Here is a 21,027-nt window from a genome sequence, read left to right on the forward strand (position 1 = left end):
GTCACTGAGGAGCCGGGAGAACCAGAGAAGGCAGCAGCACAAGCACTTTGGCAGTAGCATGAGCCACTCAGCAAACCATTATACAGGACACTTTCTCCTAATGGCCTCATGGATCCTTCCCATTACCAGTCCTCCTTTCACCTCTCCATGCCCTGAAATAAATTGTATACTTCCATTCCCACCTAACTTAACTGCCCAGCAGACCACACCTGTTCACTTCCTCCAGTCACACAAATGAAACTCTATGCACATGTTTTCATTCCTGTGCCAAACTATTTTACTTCCCAAAATGTGAAGTGTCTCTGAATCTAGTGCATGCTACAATGGTGCTTTCCCTTCCTAACAGTTGGTGTGGGCTGTGCTCAGCTACCTAAATGGCACTTCTCAGTGCAATTTTCATGGCTGTAACCCAATGGGGTAGCTGGCAGCTGAGTGTAAATGAGGGGTTCCTGGTGTCCAGGTGGCTCTCAACTTCTGTGAGCATAACCCTGAGATGGACCTGTTTCAGGCTGCTACATTTCTGCAGGTGCAGAAGCTGCCTGACCCTGCCTGATTTCTGTCACATCTAAAAAGTCATTTGAGGGGGATGGCAGACTGGGGAGGATGTGTTGAGAGAACACCATCATGCACAGCTAGGTCTAGCTTATCTCTACTCCTGCATTCCATGCCACTGTGCCCACTGATCTGTGGATTAACACAGCCCATTGATCAGCTATCCTGTCCAAGAAAGAGGTGACTTAACAGCCAAAGTTCTGTATGGCACCAATATAAGGATAGTATCCGACTAAAAACAAGGACATATAAGGTAGCCAAACTTAGTGGGAGGATAGAAGATTGGGAAGTCTTCAAAAGACAGCAAAAAGTAACTAAAGGATTGATTAAGAAAGGGAAGATAGATTATGAAAATAAATTAGCAAAAAATATAAAAACAGATAGCAAGAGTTTCTACAGTTATATAAATAGAAAAAGGGTGGCTAAGGCAAACGTAGGTCCCTTAGAGGATGAGACTGGGAAATTAATGGTGGGAAACATGGAGATGGCAAAAATGCTGAACAAATATTTTGTTTCAGTCTTTAAGGTAGAGGACACTAAGAATATCCCAACACTGGACAAATAGGGGGCTCTAAGGGGGGAGGAGCTAAATACGATTAAAATCACTAAGGAATTGGTACTCAGTAAATTAATGGGACTCAAGGCGGATAAATCCCCTGGACCTGATGGCTTACATCCTAGGGTCTTGAGGGAAGTGGCAGTAGGGATTGTGGATGCTTTGGTAATAATTTTCCAAAATTCTCTGGACTCGGCAAAGGTCCCGGCAGATTGGAAAACTGCTAATGTAACACCGTTATTTAAAAAGGGTAGTAGGCAGAAGGCTGCAAATTATAGACCAGTTAGCCTAACATCTGTGGTGGGTAAAATTTTGGAGTCTATTATTAAGGAGACAGTAGCGGAACATTTGGATAAACATAATTTAATAGGACAAAGTCAGCATGGCTTTATGAAGGGGAAGTCATGTCTGACAAATTTGCTCGAGTTCTTTGAGGACATAACGTACAGGGTGGATAAAGGGGAACCAGTGGACGTAGTGTATTTAGACTTCCAGAAGGCATTCGACAAGGTGCCACATAAAAGATTATTGCTCAAGATAAAGAATCACTGGATTGGGGGTAATATTCTGGCATGGGTGGAGGATTGGTTATCTAACAGGAAGCAGAGAGTTGGGATACATGGTACATTCTCGAACTGGCAATCAGTAGCCAGTGGTGTTCCGCAGGGGTCGGTGCTGGGTCCCCAACTCTTTACAATCTATATTAACGATTTGAAAGAGGGGACCGAGTGTAACATATCAAAGTTTGCAGATGATACAAAGATGGGAGGGAAAGTAGAGAGTGAGGAGGACATAAAAAACCTACAAGGTGATATAGACAGGCTGGGTGAGTGGGCGGAGATTTGGCAGATGCAATACAATATTGCAAAATGTGAGGTTATGCACTTTGGCAGGAAAAATCAGAGAGCAAGTTATTATCTTAATGGCGAGAAACTGGAAAGAACTGCAGTACAAAGGGATCTGGGGGTCCTAGTACAAGAAAATCAAAAAGTTAGTATGCAGGTGCAGCAGGTGATCAAGAAGGCCAACGGAATGTTGGCTTTTATTGCTAGGGGGATAGAATATAAAAACAGGGAGGTATTGCTGCAGTTATATAAGGTATTGGTGAGACCGCACCTGGAATACTGCATACAGTTTTGGTGTCCATACTTAAGAAAAGACATACTTGCTCTCGAGGCAGTACAAAGAAGGTTCACTCGGTTAATCCCGGGGATGAGGGGGTGGACATATGAGGAGAGGTTGAGTAGATTGGGACTCTACTCAATGGAGTTCAGAAGAATGAGAGGCGATCTTATTGAAACATGTAAGATTGTGAAGCGGCTTGATCGGGTGGATGCAGTAAGGATGTTCGCAAGGATGGGTGAAACTAGAACTAGGGGGCATAATCTTAGAATAAGGGGCTGCTCTTTCAAAACTGAGATGAGGAGAAACTTCTTCACTCAGAGGGTAGTAGGTCTGTGGAATTTGCTGCCCCAGGAAGCTGTGGAAGCTACATCATTAAATAAATTTAAAACAGAAATAGACAGTTTCCTAGAAGTAAAGGGAATTAGGGGTTACGGGGAGCGGGCAGGAAATTGGACATGAATTTAAATTTGAGGTTAGGATCAGATCAGCCATGATCTTATTGAATGGCGGAGCAGGCTCGAGGAGGCGATTGGCCTACCCCTGCTCCTATTTCTTATGTTCTTAAATAAGCATTCATAGATGAAAAAGACCAGAATAATGGCTTCCTTTATGAGGCTGCACTGCAGATCTCTTGACCTGCCACTTGTTCTGTGTATGAAAGCTCCTGAACTCACACCCCAACGACTTCAACAATTTCTCATTCCGAAAGCATCCTTCTTTAAAAGCTGGTCCCCAGAGGTCAGGATCCCTGCCCTCATCAACTTTTGATAGAAGTGACCTCACCCTCTGGCCAGATGCTTTCTGCTCCTCTTGGACCACTTCCACCTGCTCCTGCTGAATTGTTCGTCATGGATCAGACAATGTGCTGTCCTCAAACTGACTATCTAAATCCCCTGGGCTGGATGGATCTGTGCTACTATTTTACAGAATGAGTTTGACTGCTGGGTGCTGGGTGAGGTGCTTGGCAATTTCAGTTCTGAGGATTCTGAGACAGCTTATTCTGCCATACCTGGAGACACAGAGAGGAAAAATGTTAGCAACACAATCCATAACTACTTGTCCCGAAGCAGCCTTTTCTGAAGAGCTGATATAGGGCTGTTGGTAAATGCCAGGTCTTGTGTCAGTGATTGTGCAACTGAGTAGGATGGAGTGTGAAGAAAGGATGAATAGTGTAGACATGCTGAGCTAGAATCATATCTCCTGCTTCCTCATTCAAGTCCCATTCTTGGATTGGGGTGGCCTGCTCCTTAAGGGGTCAGAGGTAACCATCCTTTCTTATATGTTATGCATTGTCTTCCCCCCATAAAAGCAGAAGCATGCATTGTTTAGCTGACACTGGTGGCATGAAATCTCCCGACACTCATATGTCGAGGTGCTCTTCATAAGTATTGTGAAACCAGAAACATGAAGCATGCAGATATTAGTAATGGAATAAATTGGCAATGGGTCGTCTACTGAAGGAGGTAGTGCTGGGCAAGGGAGGTGTTGGAAAGTGCACAGTGCCAAATAATGAGAATATGAAGACAAAATAAAGGAATGCTTGGGTGACACGAACAGTTCATGATGGTGATAGATGGTGTAGTGTATAAATATGAGCTAATATTGCAAGCCCCCATTTTGCTCCTCCTGGTGAGATTATTCGATTTATTGCAACATAGCAGCCACATCCTGTGAACAATGCTGCTAGCATTTACGAAGCCTTCAAACACTTGCTGAGCTGGTCTTCACCATCTTGCTGATCTGATGCGCATCTCGTGGAAAGAGGAGGTCCCTCCGGAACTGCACCTGCTGCAGCAAGATTTCTATTGGCCCGTAAATTGCTCTGAGCGGTGAACGAATGCCGCTCGCTATTCCATAGATTTATACTAACCAACAGGCACTTCCTTCAATCGGAAGCTGAGAAGAGCCCAGCGTTAGCTCCAGCAAAGCTAGGACCCATGGAAGAAGCGAGAGGATCGATCTCTCCCCTCAACCAATAAGATTGCAGCATCCTTGAACAGCCACGAAGAGTCAAAACCTTGAAGTGCAAGCTGCAACATGAAAACCAGGAAGTGAAAGCTACAACACACCTGACAGAGGAAGAGAATCAGTCCTCATATCTGAGCCTTCTGTGTTACTACCTTGCAGCAAAATACAGACCATGTATATATTGGCTACATTATTTCCCAGTAACAAATTGTCTAATTCAATAAACTTGAAAATATGGCCCAATCAGATATTGTTTCAAAAAGGGATCAATCACTGCTCAGCTGCATGGACCACACTGCCATCTGCATCTATCACAGCAACCACTGCTGCAAAATTTTGCCTAATTTATTTTTCCTGTTGCAATTTATACAGTAATCTCACCTCTAAAGCTGATGCATCGGAGATTGGTAAGTGCTGTCAGGGACTTGGGGAGGTGGCGTATATTATTATATGCAGCTGTAAGCATTTTCAGGCTCTTCATTTCTCCAATGTCGGTTGGAATGGATTTCAGCGCATTGTTCGATATGTCAAGGTCTATTAAAGCGGTCAAATTACACAATTCATCTGGTAGCTCTTTTATCTGTAAAAGGAATAGACAGCACTGTGACAAACTAGGAATATTTCTGTATTTTATGTTGTATTATTCTCTAAAGAAATCCCATTGTGGCAGTCATGACCAATATATGTAACTGCCCAGCATATTTAATAGGAAACATCTCTCCTGGATGGGTTTCTTTGTTTGTGTATAAGTCTTTGTTCAGAAAATAAGTAATTGTGGCTAGGACATACTGTCTGTTAATACAAGCCTATCTCCCATCATCCAGCTCCATGGAACAGCCCTTGTATGGTTCCATTCCTACCTAGAGCAGGGGAGTTCTCCCCAGTGTCCTGGCCACTATTTATCCCTCAACCAACATCACTAAAACAGATTATCTGGTCATTATCTGATTGCTGTTTGTGGGACTTTGTTATGCGCAAATTGGCTGTCACGTTTCCTACATTACAACAGTGACTACACTTCAAAAGTCCCTCATTGGCTGTAAAGTGCTTTGGAAAGTCTTGAGGATGTGAAAATAAATGCAAATATTTCTTTCCCCAGCACTGGCTTCTCCTCACTCTTCTGCACCCTCACCACTGGAATTCCCAGAGGATCTATGCTTGGCCCTTTTCTCTTTCTTATCTACATGCTGACCCTCCATGACATTAACCCCAGACACAGGGTCAGCTTTCATATTTACATTGATGACACCAGCTCTACCCCTCCATCACTTCTCTTGACCCACTGATTACCTGCATGTTGTCAAATTACCTGTTTGAAACTAAGCTATGAATTAATCACAACTTATCTCAGCTCAGCATCAAAAAGACCAAAGCCATTGCCTTTGGCCCTGCCACAATCTCCGCTTCCTTGTTACAGACTACACCCCCCCCACCCCCCCGCCACCACCGTTTACCAATCTATCAGCCTGAATCAGCTTCTTCACAGCCCTGGCATTCTGTTCGACCTTGGGCTGAGATTTAAACCGCTTATTTCCACCTCCATCACATTGCCATCCTCCACCTCTACCTCAGCCCTTCACTGCTATAACCTTAATATGTACCTTTTTCAATTTCACACTCGACTATTCCTTCTTGTTGGCCTTCCAGTATCTACCCTCCATAGACTCCAACTTGTCCAAAACTCTATCATACATAGCCTTCCCCACATTCATCACCTTCTCCTCACTGACCTTTCTGTTCCCGTCTGCCAACACTTCAAATTTAAAATCTTTGGCCTCATCTTTAAATTGTTCCAATAATATCTCTGTAATCTCCTTTTATATCAGGCCTGCCTCCTTTGCCCCACCATCAATGGCAGAGATTTCAGCTGAGTTGGTCCTATTCCCTGGATCTCCCTCCTAAACTTCTCCACTTCTTCATCTCTCTTTCCGCCTTTAAAAATCTTCTCAAAACCCATCTCTTTGATCAAACTTTCACTCACACCTCCTAATTTTTCCCCTCCTACTTGACACCCATTTCTTTATGCATATTTTTAAAGTGCCTTAGGTTGTTTCTTTGCGTTAAAGGTGCTAAATAAATGTTGTTGTTGATTCCATTTTCGATGTTTTTATGTATTGTGCTCTCGTTATCTTGCAATGCCATTACTATTATATGTCATTCAATCTGTAAAAAAATCTATTAATTTTGGCCTGTACGCATTGATCTGATGGCATGACATTTTGCATCTTGTTTTTCAGTTGGCCCAAACTCTTTTGGTTAGTTCCTGAGAACTTACAAAAATTCTAACTTATTTCATTGAATCCATTTGATATCATATATGATGTAGTGGCGATAACAGGGACCTGGCTCAAAAATGGGCAGGATTGGGTACTAAATATTCCTGGATCCAAAGTGTTCAGGGAAGATTGGGAAGGAAAAAAAGGAGGGTGGGGGTGGTAGTATTGATTAAGGAGAATATTGCAGTGCTGGAGAGAGAGGATATCCTCAAGGGGTCAAGGACAGAATCTATTTGGTTAGAGTTAAGAAACAATAGAGGCGCCAATACACTACTGGGTATATTCTATAGGCCACCAACTAGTGGGAAGGATATAGAGGAGCAAATTTGCAGGGAAATTACAGAGAGGTGCAAGAACTATAGAGTAGTGATAATGGGGGACTTCAAATATCCTAAAATAGACTGGGATAGTAATAGTATAAAGGGCAAAGAAGGGGAGGGATTTCTGAAGTGTGTTCAGGAGAATCATAATAAATCATAAAAATTTACGGCACAGAAGGAGGCCATACGGCCCTTTGTATCTGTGCCAGTTGAAAAAGAGCTATCCAGCCGAATCCCACTTTCCAGCTCTTGGTCCGTAGCCTTGTAGGTTACGGCACTTCAAGTGCGTATCCAAGTACTTTTTAAATGTGATGAGGGTTTCTGCCTCTACCATCCTTTCAGGTAGTGAGTTCCAGACCCCTACCACACTCTGGGTGAACATTTTTTTCCTCAGTTCCCCTCTAATTCTTCTACAAAATTACTTTAAATCTATGCCCCCTGGTTATTGACCTCTCTGCTGAGGGAAATAGGTCCTTCCTGTCCACTCTATCTAGGCCCTTCATAATTTTATACACCTCAATTAAATCACCCCTCAGCTTCCTCTGTTCCAAAGAGAACAACCCCAGCCTATCCAATCTTTCCTCATCGCTAAAATTCTCCAGTCCTGGCAACATCCTCGTAAATCTCCTCTGCACCCTCTCTAGTGCAATCACATCTATCTTGTAATGTGGTGATCAGAACTCTATGCAGTACCTCAAACTGGGGCCTAACTAGTGTTTTACACTGTTTTAGCATAACCTCCCAGCTCTTATATTCCATGGCTCAGCTAATAAAGGAAAGTATCCCGTATACTTTCTTAACCACCTTATCTACCTGTCCTGCTACCTTCAGGGATCTGTGGACATGCACTCCAAGGTCCCTCTCTTCCTCTACACCTCTCAGTATCCTCCCATTTATTGTGTATTCCCTTGCCTAGTTTGCCCTCCCCAAATGCATTACCTCACACTTCTCCGGATTGAATTCCATTTGCCACTTTTCTGCCCACCTGACCAGTCCATTGATATCTTCCTGCAGTCTACAGCTTTCCTCCTCACTATCAACCACACGGCCAATTTTTGTATCTTCAGCACTCTTCTTAATCATGCCTGCTACATTTAAGTCTAAATCATTAATATATACCACAAAAAACAAGGGACCTAGTACTGAGCCTTGAGGAACCCCACCAGAAACAGCCTTCCAGTTACAAAAACACCTGTCGACCATTACCCTTTGCTGCTTGTCACTGAACCAATTTTGGATCCAATTTGCCACTTTCCCTTGGATCCCATGGGCTTTTATCTTTTTGACCAGTCTGCCATGTGGGACCTTGTCAAAAGCTTTACTAAAATCCATGTAGACTACATCAAACGCACTACCGTCATCGACCCTCCTTGTTACCGCCTCAAAAAATTCAATCAAGATAGTCAGACATGACCTTCCCTTGACAAATCCATGTTGACTGTCCTTGATTAATCCATGCCTTTCTGATCAGTATGTTTCTGGCCCAACGAGGAAGGAGGCATTGCAGGATCTAGTTCTGGGGAATGAAGTGGGTCAAGTGGAGCAAGTGTCAGTGGGGGAAACATAAAGGAACAGTGATCATAGTATCATAAGGTTAGTTATAGAAAAGTTATAGATTAGTTATAGAAAAGGACAAGGAGCAATCTAGAGTAAAAATACTTAATTGGAGGAGGGCTAATTTCAGTGGATCTGGCCCGGGTAAATTGGAATCAAAGATTGGCAGGTAAAACTGTAATCGAACAATGGGCGGCCTTTAAAGAGGAGATGGTTTGGGTACAGTCTAGGTACATTCCCACGAGGGGGAAAGGAAGGGCAACCAAAGCCAGAGCTCCCTGGATGACGAAAGAGATAGAGAGTAGGATGAAGTAGAAAAAGGGGGTATATGACAGGTGTCAGGTTGATAATACAAATGAGAACCATGCTGAATATAGAAAGTACAAAGGAGAAGTGAAAAAGGAAATAAGAGGGGCGAAGAGAGAGTATGAGAATAGACTGGTGGCTAATATAAAAGGGAATCCAAAAGTCTTCTATAAGCATATAAATAGTAAACGGGTAGTAAGAGGATGGGTGGGGCCAATTAGGAACCAAAAGGAGATCTACGCATGGAGGTAGAGGGCCTGGCTGAGGTACTAAATGAGTACTTTGCATCTATCTTTACCAAGGAAGAAGATACTGCCAAAGTCACAGTAAAAGAGGAGGTAGTTGAGATACTGAATGGGCTAAAAATTGATAAAGAGGAGGTACTAGAAAGGCTGGCTGTAATTAAAATAGATAAGTCACCTGATCCAGATGGGATGCATCCTAGGTTGCTGAGGGAAAAAAGGGTGGAAATTGCAGAGGTGCTGGCCATAATCTTCCAATCCTCCTTAGATAAGGGGTGGTGCCGGAAGACTGGAGAATTGCATATGTTGCACCCTTGTTCAAAAAAGGGTGTAAGGATAAACCCAGCAACTACAGGCCAGTCAGTTTAACCTCGGTGGTGGGGAAGCTTTTAGAAACGATAATCCGGGACAAAATTAATAGTCACTTGGACAAGTGTGGATTAATAAAGGAAAGCTAGCATGGATTTGTTAAAGGCAAATCATGTTTATCTAACTTGATTGAGTTTTTTGATGAGGTAACAGAGAGGGTTGATGAGGGCAATATGGTTGATGTTGTATATATGGACTTTCAAAAGTCATTTGATAAAGTGCCACATAATAGGCTTGTCGGGAGAATTGAAGCCCATGGAATAAAAGGAGCAGTGACAGCATGGATATGAAATTGGCTAAGTGACAGGAAACAGAAAGTAGTGGTGAACGGTTCTTTTTCAGACAGGAGGAAGGTATACAATGATGTTCCCCAGGGGTCGATTGTAGGAACACTGCTTTTTTTGATAGATATTAATGACTTGGACTTGGGTGTACAGGGCACAATTTCAAAATTTGCTGATGACACAAAACTTGGAAGTGTAGTAAACAGTGAGGAGGATAGTAAGACTTCAAGAAGACATAGACAGGCTGGTGGAATGGGCGGACACATGGCAGATGAAATTTAACGCAGAGAAGTGCGAAGTGATACATTTTGGCAGGAAGAATGCGGAGAGGCAATATAAATTAAATGATACAATTCTAAAGGGGGTGCGGGAACAGAGAGATCTGGGGGCATATGTGCACAAATCTTTGAATGTGGCAGGACAGGTTGAGAAAGTGGTCAAAAAAGCATACAGGATCCTCGGCTTTATAAATAGAGGCATAGAGTACAAAAACAAGGAAGTTATGTTGAATCTTTATAAAACACTGGTTTGGCCACAACAGGAGTACGGTATCCAATTCTGGGCACCATTCTTTAGGAAGGATGTGAAAGCCTTAGAGAGGGTGGAGAAAAGATTTACTAGAATGGTTTTAGGGATGAGGGACTTCAGTTACATGGATAGACTGGAGAAGCTGGGGTTGTTCGCCGTAGAGAAGAGGTTAAGAGGAGATTTGATAGAAGTGTTCAAAATCATGAATGGTTTAGATAAAGTAAATAAAGGGAAACTGCTCCCATTGGCTAAAGGGTTGAGGACCAGAGGACACAGATTTAAGGTGCTGGGGAAAAGAACCAAAGGCGACATGAGGAAAAACTTTTTTTATGAAGCGAGCAGTTATGAATTGGAATGCGCTGCCTGAAAGGGTGGTGAAAGCAGATTCAATTGTGGCTTTCAAAAAGGAATTGGATAAATACTTGAAGGGAAAAAATTTGCAGGGCTACGAAGAGCGGGGGAATGGGACTAACTGGATTGCTCTTACAAAGAGTAGGCTCGATGAGCTGAATGGCCTCCTTCTATGCTGTAACCATTAACATAGAAACATAGAAAATAGGAGCAGGAGTAGGCCATTCGGCCCTTCGAGCCTGCTGCACCATTCAATATGATCATGGCTGGTCCTCTATCTCAATACCATATTCCCGCTCTCTTCCCATACCCCTTGATGCCTTTTGTGTCCAGGAATCTATCTAGCTCCTTCTTAAATATATTCAGTGACTTGGCCTCTACAGCCTTCTGTGGTAGAGAATTCCACAGGTTCAACACCCTCTGCGTGAAGAAATTTCTCCTCCTCTCAGTCCTAAATGTTCTACCCCGCATCCTGAGGCTGTGACCCCTCGTTCTGAACCCCCCTGCCAGGGGAAACATCCTCCCTACATCCAGCCTGTCTAGCCCTGTCAGAATTTTATATGTTTCAATGAGAGCCCCTCTCATTCTTCTAAACTCGAGTGAATACAGGCCGAGTCGACCCATCTCTCCTCATATGACAGTCCTGCCATCCCTGGAATCAGTCTGGTGAACCTTCGCTGCACTCCTTTATTCTATGATTAACTGTAATAAATTGTTTTGTGTTATTATCATTTACTTCAAATCGAGATTTATTTATAAATGATAATGTAATGACCCCAATTGGAACAGTATTGAGGTGAAAATCTTTACAGCAACAATATAGCTCAAAATGGGGAAGGCGGGACACAAAGTTTCCTGCTGTGCGATGGTCCGATTGCGACAGATTGGAATTCATAACGAAGTGAACAATTTTTGTTTTTATTTTCTACCGTACCCTGAGCTCCTTGCCAAAGATGGTTCTTTTTCCGAGTACAGAGAAGTTCTGCCGACCATATCAAAACTGAAATTGATACTCGTTACTTCCCATCAGCAACATATCGGGGCTGGCGCCTCGTCAGCGGGTGATCCGTGAGAGCCACCCCAATGCCGTTATCGGATGAGCTCAGATGGGAATCAATGAGTATAAGTCTCTTTTGCACCGATTTTAACCCATGTCCCGCCCCGCCGGAGAGGGTCGTCCCTGATGTCCTCACTCCCAATCCCCCCCACCCCGATCACGGTCTGGAATCTTCAGCCTCTACTGACTGCCAGGGCCGGTCCCCACAGGTTCCCGGCTGCGGCCTCCTGCCACTTGTTTGTGCTCCCGCCCGCCGGCCAGGCTGACAATTTGGCTGGCTGTCGGGCGGGAATCTGCAGCAGATTATTTAAATGAGGCCCTGCCATTAAGATCACAAGGCCTCCAAGTCCCCAGCCTTGCTGGGTTTTCCCCGTGCTACTGCGTTCCCCCGCAGCTTCCCCATTAATATCGGGGCCTATATCTTTCCCCACCAGTATTCAATTACAAGTAAAACGTATTACAAAAAAGTCAAAACTTGTCATATGGCTCTTTCGTTTAACAACATTTTTAACATAAGCTTACATACAGCAAATCCAATATTAGCAATTAAGAGATCTGAAAGTTCTAAATAACAACATTTTAAAAATAAAACACTAGAAATATGTTTTAGTTGCATGAACATGTACCTCTAGAAATTTAAACTTTTTAAATGAAATGTATAAACCTAAAAATCACTACATAGCCTAAATTATTTCAATACAAAGTTATTGCATTTTAATACAGCTTACAGATTTCATATATTTTGAAGGCCTACCCTTAATAATGACCTTTCTTCCTGTAAGTATTATGAAGATAATTTGGCAGTATGATCTCTATAATCTGTTGCTAAGGACAAAGTCACTACCCAGTCAGTAAAGATTTGATTCAGCATATTGGATCCCTGTAAAATCAGGAGACTGCGTGCCTCTAAATATGTTTCTGACAGGAGGAGCTGCAGATGAGTCTGCGTGCTCACTCAGGAGGAGACTCGATAGGAGACAGGGATAGCAGAAGAGATATTACAAAAGATCAAGGAAAATGATTAATCAGCTGGCTGTATTTAAAGTGGATAAGTCACCCAGTACGGATGGAATGCATCCTAGGTTGCCGAGGGAAGTAAGGGTGGAAATTGTGGAGGTACTGGCCATAATCTTCCAATCCTCCTTAGATACAGGGGGGTGGTGCCAGAGGACTGGAGAACTGCAAATGTTACGCCCTTGTTCAAAAAAGGGTGTAAGGATAAACCCAGCAACTACAGGCGAGTCAGTTTAACCTCGGTGGTGGGGAAACTTTTAGAAACAATAATCCGGAACAAAATTAACAGTCACTTGGACAAGTGTAGATTAATTAAGGAGAGCCAGCATGGATTTGTTAAAAGCAAATTATGTTTAACTAACTTGATTGAGTTTTTTGATGAGGTTACAGAGTGAGTCGATGAGGGCAATTGGTTGATGTCGTGTATATGGACTTCCAAAAGGCGTTTGATAAAGTGCTGCATAATAGGCTTGGCATCAAAGTTGATGCCCATGGAATAAAAGGGGCAGTGGCAGCATGGATACGAAATTGGCTAAGAGACAGAAAACAGAGAGTAGTGGTGAACGGTTGTTTTTCGGACTGGAGGGAGGTGTACAGAGGTGTTCTCCAGGGGTCGGTACTAGGACCACTGCTTTTCTTGACATATATTAACGACTTGGACTTGTGTGTACAGGGCACAATTTCAAAATTTGCAGATGACACAAAACTTGGAAGTGTAGTGAACAGTGAGGAGGATAGTGATAGGCTGGTGGAATGGGCGGACACATGGCCGATTAAATTTAACGGAGAGAAGTGCGAAGTGATACATTTGGTAGGAAGAACGAGGAGAGGCAATATAAACTAAAGGGTACAATTCTAAAAGGGGTGCAGGAATAGAGAAATCTGGGGGTATATGTGCACAAATCATTGAAGCTGGCAGGGCAGGTTGAGAAAGCGGTTAAAAGTGCATACGTGATCCTGGGCTTTATAAATAGAGGCATAGAGGACAAAAGCAAGGAAGTCATGATGAACCTTTGTAAAACACTGGATTGGCCACAACTCAAGTATTGTGTCCAATTCTGGGCACCACACTTTAGGACGGATGTGAAGGCCTTAGAGAGGGTGCAGAAGAGATTTACTAGAATGGTTCCACGGATGAAGGACTTCAGTTAGAAGCTGGGGTTATTCTCCTTCGAGCAGAGAAGGATGAGAGGAGATTTGATAGAGGTATTCAAAATCATGAAGGGTCTACACAGAGTAGATAGATATAAACTGTTCCCATTGGCAGAAGAGTCAAGAACCTGAGGACATAGGTTTAAGGCGATTGGCAAAAGAACCAAAGGCGACATGAGGAAAAACTTTTTTACACAGCGAGTGGTTATGATCTGCCTGAGGGGGTGATGGAGGCAGATTCAATCCTGGCTTTCAAAAGGGAATCGGATAAGTACTTGAAGGGAAAAAATTTGCAGGGCTACGGGGAAAGGGCGGGGGAGTGGGTCTAGCTGAATTGCTCTTGCAAGAGCCGGCATGGACTCGATGGGCCAAATGGCCTTCTTCAATGCTGTGTAACCATTCTATGATTCTATAGTCCCAAAGTGAACTGTCCTCATATTGAGAACATTGCTGGGTTTCTGTTAGTACACATGAAGATGTGAGAGACGGTTAGGTCTGGGGTATTGAGTGCACGGGAAGAAAATTGAGCAGCTAGTGTTACTATGTTCTGCACAATTTCATGAACCAAGATTGTTTATAGTTACAGTGTTAAATTAGGCAACAAAATCCATCCAACTCCCACTTGGAAATTATTTGCACACTTTGTACCTGGAGCAACCGTCACAAGTTTATATTATTTATACATAGAATGCTGAACTATCTCCTTTAAGTCATAGCCCCAACTAAGCCTACTACTGGTTTTGACAGTTTTTCTAAATGTTATTGTAACTGTCTGTTGTTTGGCTTCTTTTAATATATGCAAAATAAACCATAAATATATATTTTTAAATTTCACAATAACAAGCACAAGTTTATCCTCATCAATTGAACATGGCAAAGAATGCTAGTAAGCACTTCAAGTAGCTCCAACTCACCTGTGACATCTCTGCATATCAGTCTTCTTGATCTTCTTCTAGCATATTGTCAATAAGTTCTTCTGGCCCAGGAACATTTCACGCTTATGTAAATATGGCATTTGGGAATTAATTTGATTCTCTCTGCATTTTTTTGTGCCCCTAAAATATCTTGATCATGAGTCATTGCAAGAAGATTGAACATCTGTTGAAGTATAGAGATGGCTATGACCTCATAATTCAACCCTTTTAAGCTAAAGTGGAGGGACTGGAGTGTGGTTAGCTTTATGACTTGTTTTTGAAGGAGCACTGTGCAGATTCACCAGGATGTTACCAAGGCTTAAAAGGGTAATGATGAGGACAAGTTGCATAAACATTGCTTGCATTTCCTTGAGATTAGAAGATTAAGGGTGCTCTAATCAAGGTATTTAAAATGATTAAGGGATTTGATAGTGTAAAGTGAAACTATTTCCTCAGGTGGGGGTATCCAGAGCAAGGGAGCACAATCTTAAAATTAGAGCTAGGCTATTTAGAAGTGAAACCAGCAAGCATTTTTTCCACACAAAGGATAGTGGAAATCTGGAACTTGTTCCTCCAAAAGGTTGTGGATGCTGGATCAATTGAAATTTTCAAGACTGCGTTCTATAGATTTTTGTTAGGTAAGGGTATCATGGGATATGGAACAAAGGCGGGTAAGAGGAGTTGAGTTACAGATCACCTATGATCTTATTGAATGGCGGAACAGGCTCGAGCGGCTGAATAGCCTACTCCTGTTCCTATGCAGGTGCTGCTTTTAATGTTTTGTGAACCTGAACCTCCAAATCTCTCTGCTCTTCAATGTAACCAGCTTTCCCCCATTCAAAATATAATTATTATTTTTTCTATTAAAATATACCACCTCACATTTACTGACATTGAATTCCATCTGCCACTTTTTTGCCTGTTCCACTATCTCATCAATGTCCTGTCTGTCCCTTAAATTCATGTGAACCCAGATTTTAGGTTTGAATTTGGCTTAATTCCTAACTACAATTAGGAAAAGAGAAAGTTCAGACTAAAATCAATTTAGAGTGTAAGGAGTGTTCTTTGATTGACTTACTGGCATATTTGAATGATTCTAGAACATACAATGATTTTAAAAAGCCATAAATGTATAGAATTTGAGTGTTTTTTGTTTTTCTATATCCTTTTCAACCTAAATTGAAATCTGAAACAAAATAAAAGATACTGCAGCTTTCCAGCTCACAGTCAAACTCCTCCATAGAACTGCTTTTTTCCTCCTCTTGCATTTTTCTTAAGTTCTTAATAATTTCTTTTATAAAGTGAAGTAATGTACTGAGCAAAGTATAGATACTATCAAATCACTCTGATAATTCATTAATTAGTACAAAATTCTAATGCCAAACATTAAATCAGCCCGTGATACCATTTGAGAAGCACACATGCAACTTGCACACCATTTTTTGAAACTAGAAATATGAAGCAACCATGTTGGAATCAGGCAGAGAACAGGAGGCAAAACCTCACAAAGTGGCTGTTTTGATTTTTCCATACTCGTATCCATATGATTCTTCGGTTTGCAGTCCAACAAGCATATGAGCCACTGATGCAGTCTCCTGGCAGATAGAGGCTGTCCCTCCTTTCGACCTCCTGCACCAAAGCTTCCAGTGCAGCATCAGAGAACTTTGGTGCACGTTCCCTACCACCTTCTGCCACTTTTTACAATATCTCAAAAGATTCCTGCCCTCTGATCAAGTTGGAACCACACTCCACTTCCCCTTTAAGAGGTGCTGGCTGCCCTTAAATAGAGCTGTCCATTCCCCATATCGGGCCCACTCCTGATCCGTGCAGCCAATCAACAACACAAGTAACGTCATTCTCCCGCGCAATCCAATTTAACCCCATGTGCCTCAAAAGTGAACTCCATATCCTTTACATCGCCCTGGGGTTTCCAGGATTTTCTTAGGAGGACAGCATTGGTCTTGCTCATGTCGTCGGTTGTTCGCAATTTCCTGCCTCATTTCCCTTGGATTCTGCTTGCTGAATGCCCCAGTGAGACATAGTGCTATGGCCTTCTGTGGTCTGTGGGGGTCCTGGGGACAGGCTGAACAAAGGCAGACAGTTTCAAATTTTTATTATCTCCAACCCCCCCCACCCCCAGGATGTTTAGAGGCAATCAGGGACTTCTAGCTGCTGATCTTCATTAGAAGCTGTGCTCAAATTTCCAGCCCTTTTTGTTGGTGTTAGAGCCAGCCATGGGGCGGCCAACTCCTGTCCAGCATCAGGGCAGTGGAGCGGCCAAGAAAATCGACCAGTATATATTCAGAATACAAATCATGAGAGATATGTGATCCTCTACAATCATCTAATTCTTCTTTTGGAATATTCAACACCCTCAATCTTATGGGGAAAACACTGTTTTCAAAATTATTTTTATCTTGTATTCACAAACTGAGCATTCCAGTCTCTGAGTAAAACGGTTTGTGGGTTCGAGCCCTACTCCAGACAGTCTCAGTGAGCAAAGACGAGAGTTCCAGTCTCTAAATACTGGGTTGACATCCAGCAGGATACTCGCATCCAATGGGATTGAAGTGGCTCGCTCCCATCATGGCCCCTGGAGGGCAGGAGACCTGGCCTCTGAATACTGGGGTGACATCCAGCGGTGACATCGCATCTGATGGAAGTGGAGTGGCTATCCCCACCTCGCATCACATCTAGCCAGCTCTCCTGAAATGGAGTTGTAAATCAGGCTAATGACCCGTCCACATCAAAAAGGAACTATGTTATAGAAACAACCCAGAGCATGATCTACTGGATGTAAAGCAGTGGAAGAAATGGCTTGCCTCACGTGCTGTTCGACACAGAAGAGAAGAATTCAGAAACTATGGTGAAGGCAAAGCTATAGTGCTAGACAGCATGAAGATGTCAAAAAGACAAGGGGACAGAACTTGTGCTGACCAGTGTGGCAAGGCTCTGCGCACATCCTGCGGCAAAAAGTGCGAAAATACTTACTTCGTGGCCCATGATGTCCACTTGCTCCATTTTGAATTCTTTTCAACTTGTACACTCTGAAATCAGCGTAGGTTCTCATTCACATCGGACAGACTGTGGGAATGGAAGCTACGCCCACAGAATCTGTCAGTAAGAGGGGGTACGGTAGCATAGTGGTTATGTTACTGGGCTAGTAATCCAGAGGCCTGGACTAAAATCCAGAGTCATGAGTTCAAATCCCGCCACGGCAGCTGGCGAATTTAAATTCAATTAATTAATTAAATTCAATTAATTAATTAAATTCAATTAATTAAATAAAAAAAAAATCTGGAATTAAAATACTAGTATCAGTAATGATGGCCATGAAACTATCGGATTGTCGTAAAAACCCATCTGGTTCACTAATGTCCTTTAGGGAAGGAAACCTGCCGTCCTTACCCGGTCTGGCCTATATGTGACTCCAGACCCACAGCAAAGTGGTTGATTCTTAATTGCCCTCTGAAATGGCCTAGCAAGCCACTCACCACCACCTTCTCGAGGGCAATTAGGGATGGGCAATAAATGCTGGCCTCACCAGCGACGCCCACATCCCATGAACGAAAAAAAAAAGCAGGCAAGTAGAAATCATTTATTTAAAGTAAACTTCTGTATTTCAGTGTAAATAAAAAATTAACATATCTTCTTATTAAAAGCCAAGCAAATAATTTAATTTAATGAAACAAAGAAGTTAAAAGTAAAAAAAAAATTAATTTTTAATTAATGATCAAAAAATATTAAAATAAGAGTAATAGGACATTCCACATTTTTAAAATTTAATTTTTAGTTTTCGCGCAGTCATTAGGAGTCATTGAGCTTTTAAAAAGTAGTGTAGAGCTGGTATTTTTCAGCGCACCTTTTGGTGGCCTTAGTATTTTTGTTCCAGCTGGGCAGATGGGTAAGTTTATGAATGTTCATTGATTTGAGTGATTGTAGCGTTGCATGCCCCTTTAATTCACAGCTGTGAAACCGCCGGCGAACCAATGGGAGCAAGTTCGTGATTTCGGGGTTTCAGTGTGCATGTGCGCATTCTTAAATTTACTTACTCCAACGATTCGCCGGCAGAGAGGGTGGACGCCATTATGGAACGGCGTCCCGACATGAGTAATTTCTGGCCCATTGTAGATCAAGAAGTAGTGGTTAAGTGATGTCAAACTTGGGCTTTCAAAGTTTGTGGATTGTAGAAAGAAGAATGAGACAAGTAAAGAGTTCAATAGTTTTGAGGTTCTGAGAAAGAATGAGGTACAAGAAGATGGTGAAAGATTTCAACATAGCTAAGATGCAGGGAGGAGGAAGAAATTATTGAACCATAGAGGTTTATAGCACAGAAAGAGACCATTCATCCTGCTGTGTCTTTCCTAGCAGTTTGCTAGAACAAAACAAAACTAATCCCACTTCCCCAATCTCTCCCCATAGCACTGTATCTTTCTGTTTCAAATATTTATCCACTTTTCCCTTAAAAAATGCAATGGCCTCTTCCTAAACCATTCCCAGTGGCAAACCATCCATGCTCCAACAATACTCTGTATAAATTAGTTCAATCATTGTTATATATGAAGTGTGCTTACCTTAAAACCATCCAACTGACTGATTTTCAATTTGTTCAGTCCTGTTAGATGACATATTTCAATTGGAAATAAATCAAAATGATTATTAGAAAGATTAAGGTCCACAATCTCCTGTAGGTTTAGAATATCCCATGGTAGATTTGCTATTTGATTGTTAGATATATCAAGTACGTGCAGATTGGTTAGTCTGCATAAATTATTGGAAAAGGTGTTAAATTTATTATTTGGAAGATAAAGAATCTGAAGATTAATCAAAGCAGAAATTTGCCCTGGAATGCTTCTAATTCTATTTTTGCTCAAATCCAAGTAAGTCATGTTCCAAAGTTTACATATATGAATGGGAAATGAAGTGAGCTTATTTGCACTTAGGTCAAGGCTTTCCAGGTTCTTCATGCAGCACACATCAGCAAGTATTTCAGTGATATGATTGCCACTAAGATTCAAATGCTGCAACTCAGCTATCAAGCATAATGCAGCTGGAAATTGCGAAAGATCGTTGTGACTGAAGTTGACTGTGGTGACTCTAGAACAGTTTTTGAGTTCAATAGGAATTTGTTGTATCATATTATGAGAAATATCTAAAATTGAAAGGTTGATGACATGTGACATACCCACTGGCAGACTTTTCAGTTTATTTTTGCTCGCACAGAATTCTGTCATATAATACAGATTGCCTATATTCGGAGGCAGGTATGTGATCTGATTGCCATCGAGTAAAAGTTGTTGAAGTCTTACACAATTGGAAATTTCTTTTGGGAGATCTTGTAATTGATTATTCTTTAGTTGCAGAATTCGTAGTTCCTGCAGTTTCTCTATTTTCTCTGAAAGGCTAGTCAACTGATTTCCACACAATCTTAGTTCTTCAAGATCAAACAAATGAAAACACTGCAATGGCAAAAATGTCAACTTGTTATCATTCAGAGACAGTTGTCTTAAGTTTTTCAGCTCAGAAATCTCCATTGGTAGGCTTTGAAGAGAGTTTCCTGAAAGGCTTAGCTTAATTAACTCTGGAAGCAGGCATATAGCTCTTGGGAAAACAAATATCCTATTATAGTCTAGTTTGAGAACACGCAAACTCTTCAGCCTGGCTATAGTTTCTGGTAATGTGGTTAATTGGTTCCCTTTCAAACTCAGCATTTCTAACATTATCAGCTGTCCAATTTCAGTAGGTAACTGCGAAATATTATTTTTATTAATCAAAAGCTGCTTCATATTGCTAAATACAGCAATGTCAGCCGGAATGGATGTGATGCTGTTGTGGCTGATATCTAAAGCTTTCAGATTTGTAAACAGATAAAGTTTTGATGGAAGTGAGGTTAACTTCTTTCCATCAATTGATAATATTTCAAGGTTAGTCACCATGTCGAGATCAGCTTGCAAATCATCACTCTCTGAAAGTAGTAAATTTGTAATATATGCTGGTGAGGCATTGTCAGATGATTGTTCCCAGCCTTCTGCAGCCAGATTGATACCATTACGGTCTTCAGCCATCTTTTCTCAACTAATCTTTACTTACTTTCATTTCAAATTCATTGAGATTACATGGAGTTGCTTGCTTTATCATTGGACAATCCTAAAAATAGAAAAACAAATACACTAATGTTCATACAAAAGAGTATTACATTTAGTATAATTTAAATTTGAAATAAAAGCTGCAATCGGAATAGCCACAATTTAAAAGCAAAATTGCACATAGAGTCATAGTCATAGAGTCATAGAGTTATACAGCACGGATAGAGGCCCTTCGGCCCATCGTGTCTGCGCCGGCCATCAAGCCCTGTCTAATCTAATCCCATATTCCAGCATTTGGTCCGTAGCCTTGTATACTATGGCATTTCAAGTGCTCATCCAAATGCTTCTTGAATGTTGTGAGGGTTCCTGCCTC

General features: G+C 41.8%; 1 protein-coding gene across 1 annotated transcript; it reads right to left on the reverse strand.

Moving 5' to 3' along the window:
• Window positions 1–18,370: 18,370 nt before the first annotated feature.
• On the reverse strand, window positions 18,371–20,711 carry LOC137342544 (leucine-rich repeat and death domain-containing protein 1-like). Its single transcript, XM_068006491.1, has one exon. It carries the CDS (start codon window positions 20,631–20,633, stop codon window positions 19,122–19,124), a length of 1,512 nt encoding a protein of 503 aa, XP_067862592.1. The 5' UTR covers window positions 20,634–20,711; the 3' UTR covers window positions 18,371–19,121.
• Between the last annotated feature and the right edge of the window lie 316 nt (window positions 20,712–21,027).

Source organism: Heptranchias perlo, chromosome 2 (genome assembly GCF_035084215.1).
Source record: "Heptranchias perlo isolate sHepPer1 chromosome 2, sHepPer1.hap1, whole genome shotgun sequence".
Classification (NCBI taxonomy): domain Eukaryota; kingdom Metazoa; phylum Chordata; class Chondrichthyes; order Hexanchiformes; family Hexanchidae; genus Heptranchias; species Heptranchias perlo.